The sequence below is a fragment of the Priapulus caudatus genome, unplaced genomic scaffold (genome assembly GCF_000485595.1).
Source record: "Priapulus caudatus unplaced genomic scaffold, Priapulus_caudatus-5.0.1 Scaffold314, whole genome shotgun sequence".
Taxonomy (NCBI): Eukaryota; Metazoa; Priapulida; class Priapulimorpha; order Priapulimorphida; family Priapulidae; genus Priapulus; species Priapulus caudatus.
In genome coordinates, this window is record NW_014577375.1 from 315,545 (window position 1) to 319,635 (window position 4,091).

At 42.0% G+C, this 4,091-nt stretch overlaps 1 protein-coding gene across 1 annotated transcript in view; it reads left to right on the top strand.

Moving 5' to 3' along the window:
• Window positions 1-4,080, top strand: part of LOC106808919 (phosphatidylinositol 3,4,5-trisphosphate 5-phosphatase 2A-like) — a 33,702-nt gene extending 29,622 nt beyond the window's left edge. Inside the window, exons 25-28 of the mRNA XM_014811836.1 lie at window positions 558-812; window positions 1,967-2,131; window positions 2,528-2,681; window positions 3,111-4,080. Coding sequence (XP_014667322.1) covers window positions 558-812; window positions 1,967-2,131; window positions 2,528-2,681; window positions 3,111-3,317 — 781 coding nt within the window. The 3' untranslated portion in view covers window positions 3,318-4,080. The remainder of the gene's footprint in view (window positions 1-557; window positions 813-1,966; window positions 2,132-2,527; window positions 2,682-3,110) is intronic.
• Window positions 4,081-4,091: the final 11 nt, after the last annotated feature.

Genomic DNA, 4,091 nt, shown 5'->3' on the forward strand with positions numbered 1-4,091 from the left:
ACGGATTTGCTCATTTGCTTGGTATGTGAATGAATAAGGGCTAGGGGTTTTGATTAAAAAAAATTATGAAATTAGGTAGGTTTGGCATTATATAGCATATATATATAGACACGCAGATATTAAACAGTCCGTGGTGTCACACTGTCTGGTTCGTTTAACAAGATTTCATTGACAATATCTTTAATGCAAAATTCCTGCTATGAACATATTATGATTTTACGATTATTATTATTATTATTATTATTTTATTATGATATAATGATTTTTGCTAAGAAACATCAAAGCAGTATTAGCGCCATCTACCGGAGAAGAAATAACACAGAATGTCTACCCAAGTTTTTTTTACTCCCAGGGGTGTCCCCTACATGAATCAAGCATCAAACTGCGGGGACATATAAATGCACACAGGACTTCCCCCGGCTGATAGAATATATATACTCTTCGTTTCTATAAATAATGTACGTCGATAGTTGCTCAATTAAAACTGACTTCTTCTCACTCACTCATTTGTGTCCTTTTGTGTGGTGAGCTACAGTGTCATTGACACTTTCATTCAGTAAACCGACAGTAGAGGACAGCAAAGCATTCAGCAACAACATTGCTCAGCCGATCTTGCCACCTGAAGAATCACCAGGCCCACCGATCCCACAGCGGTCTACACATGTTGACACCTCCATGGCTCTCTTCCAATTCGGGGAACTGGAGAGCTTGCTGGCAGCAGAAGAGAAGTCACTGAGTCAAGCAGAGGCTGCGCCGAAAGTAGCCGAACGTCGCAATTCCTTGTATGACAATCATCCTGATCCTGAGTTCAGGTGCGGAGTCATGACAAACCGCGTTGATGACAGAGCACTTGCAGCTGAGCTCATGCTTTAGTACAGTGGTTCTTAACCTTTTTAGCTCACCTTGACATTGTCAAGATGAGCTATTGCCATGGGGCGTCGTCCGTCGTACGTCCGTCCGTCTGTCCGTCCGTCAACATTTGGCTACGGTCAACGATAACTTGAGAACCGTTTGATCCACATGTTTTAAATTGCATACAGTTGTTACTCCTATGGGAGAGATGTGAACGTCCTATTTTGGAGCACGCCAGTTGACCTACTTTCGAGCCACGCCCACTTTTAGGCAAAAATAGAATGGGCATAAGTCAGTTTAGGTTCAACGGATTTTGCTCATTTTTGGTATGTGAATGAATAAGGACTGGCCCCAAAACATATCCCCAAAACAATTTTAAATATTATTTCCCTCTTCTATCTCACTCAAGGTGAGCTATAGTGTCATTGACACTTTTATTTGAGTCATGGACCCCTTTGAGAATCTGATGAAAGCTACGGACCCCTCCCCAGAAAACTGCACATAAGCACATAAACATAAAATATCGAATGTGCCTGGTCCACGAACACCCTGAAGCCCATCCACGGACCCCAAAGGGGTTCATGGACCACAGATTAAGAACCCCTGTTTACCTCCGCCCAACGGAGTTGGAGGAGGTTATGTGATCGCTCTCGTGTAGTGTGTTCGTGTGTTAGTGTGTTCGCGCGATCGATATTAGCACGTCGAGTCAGCGAGCCAGCCAGCCAGCCAGCCAGCCAGCAGCGAGCGGCGAGCCAGCTCGTAACACATACATATTACATGGGGCGTATGGCGTATGTCGCTGGCGGTGGTATGCACTCTCCGTGAGTGCCCTCTGTCTAGTTAGTATATGCATTGTGAAGATGTACTCACCCAGTCTAAATGAGACTTCAAAATCATTCTCCCACTCTTAGTTTCATATGGTTTTAATTTATTAAAATAATAATTATTTAATATTTGGTTATGATTATTTAAACGATTTATTAATAGCATTGAATATCTATGTAGACTTGGCTTTTACTTTCGTCTAATACCCAAAGACTCAGATGTGCCATCAAAGGTTGTTGCGTGAGTCAACTAGTTCCGTTTCAGTCTTCTGTGTGTTTTCTGTCTTCAGTTGTGTGGCACTGGATGAAGGTACACCTGCAGAGTCTAGGGGCTTATCAACACTAACTCCTCAGGACCAGCAAGTGTTGTCTGCGCGAGAGTGGAGCCCCGGCGTCTCGCAGTCGTCTCAGCCCGTGCCAAAGCCTCGAACGAGGTCTCGGGCCTCCAACGTGGGGTGCGTGCGACCATACATGTTCATCATAGTTTTATCATGCGCTCTCTTAGTTCTTATTCACCATCATTGATCATGATTGTATGAGAACAGGGGAAGAAGATAATGACCAAATTTAGTCGATTTTCTACTCCTGTTCCTATATACTTGTATTACAAATCATCACTGGCTATAATAATCATATATAATAATAATATATAATATATAATCATCACTATTTGATGACCAAATTTATATTTATTTTTTATTTTTTATTTTTTTAACATTTTTTTTTTTAGTCAATTTTCTACTCTTGGTTCTATATACTTATATTGTATTCACCAGTTCGTCATACTGCTCACCCAGGGCCAGGTAAATCTCAGCACGTCGCATGGGGATTTAATCCGGTTCTGTTTCCAGGGCTCCGGGGGAAGTGGATGCCGTCGCGTCATCGCCGACCGCTGCCGCCTCCGGAAATACTCTACGCTACGCTCAGGCTGCCATCTACGATACGCCGAAACCCCGGCCACAGGCCCCTGCGAAGCCTCAAGTTCCCAAGCGCTTCCACGACTCGGTAATGCCGTGTTCTATGGTGAAAATGCATATATTTTTTGGCAGTGCTTTGTGCTAAACATTAACAGATATATACGCCTAAAATATATATAGTCAAAGTGTTTGACATATGTAAATGTGTTGGAATCGTTTTAGAATAACTCGGTTAGAATTCGTTGAGATTCCTGTTTTGGAAATGTTATTGAATTTAGCGTGGTTTGGGGCCCGTTGTCCGTTGTTAAAGTTTTCTTATAGCTGCGATGCGTTTCTGTCAACGCTATTCTTGTAACATTAACATCAGTCGTAAGTGCTATCTTAGCATTAACATTAACTTTGCGATTTTTCTGACAACGGGCCCCTGGTATGTAGTACCCGCACTTGGATAGCCACACGAGGTATTTCAGTAGATTTTAGTCTGTCTGTCGATGGTCATTGTTTGTGACCATTTCAGGCAGCTACGAGGAAGATGACAACAATCGGAGACTGGCTGTCGGTGATCAACTTGCAGCAGTACACCAACCGCTTCCTCTTCAAGGGCTGGGACTCCTTGGAGTTCATCACAGACCTGACCAAAGAAGATCTGGAGGAAATGAATGTGAGCAATGTCGAGCATCAGGACACTATACTGAACAGCATAAAGGAGCTGTTTTCGCATTAGACAGAAGACTGCGGTGGCTGAGTGCTGTGGATTCATCCCAACGTTGTTTTCACATGCGTGTTGCCAGTAGCTTTTTTATTTTCTTTCGTGGAAGAAAGGACATGTTAAAGCTGGCTCAGCATATAGACTAGTAGTCAATAGCAGCACTCATTTGTGCCTTTAGACCATCATGCGGCGATCAAACAATGTAGGGATTTTAAACCAGCATATCCTAGTTCCAGACCAGTACATTACTCAATACTAGCTTAGGGGCTGAGACAAGATGACAGGGATATATAAACATTCAACCCTGTTGGAAAAACCAGACCTGATGGCATGAGTGTTGACAAATCATAATCCTTTCTTCGTAAGAAAGTCTAGAAACCATTCGAGTCGTGATGGTCAAATGCACCGACGTTTTCTAGATTAACTTGCGTTTTGCTTCAAGCATCACCAGAATTTATTAGTCTCTGCCCATTATGTATACTATTTAGACAGACATTTATGGTTTCATCAATCATGCTTCCTGCAGTAATGCATTCATTGTGAAGTCCAACGCTGCGAAATTTAGCTGCTGTTCCAATGTGTGTGTGTTCTTGGAAAGAGAGGAATGGTGAATTAATAATCAATATTTTGTTTCTGATCATATCACTTGCGAAATGTGGGCAGCTAAATGTATTGCTGTGCTCTTACTGTTTTTCCCCTGCTGTGATGTTAAACTGATTTGGAATAAGTCTTATCCCCGTGTTTATAGATATATATATATATATATATATATATATATATATATATATA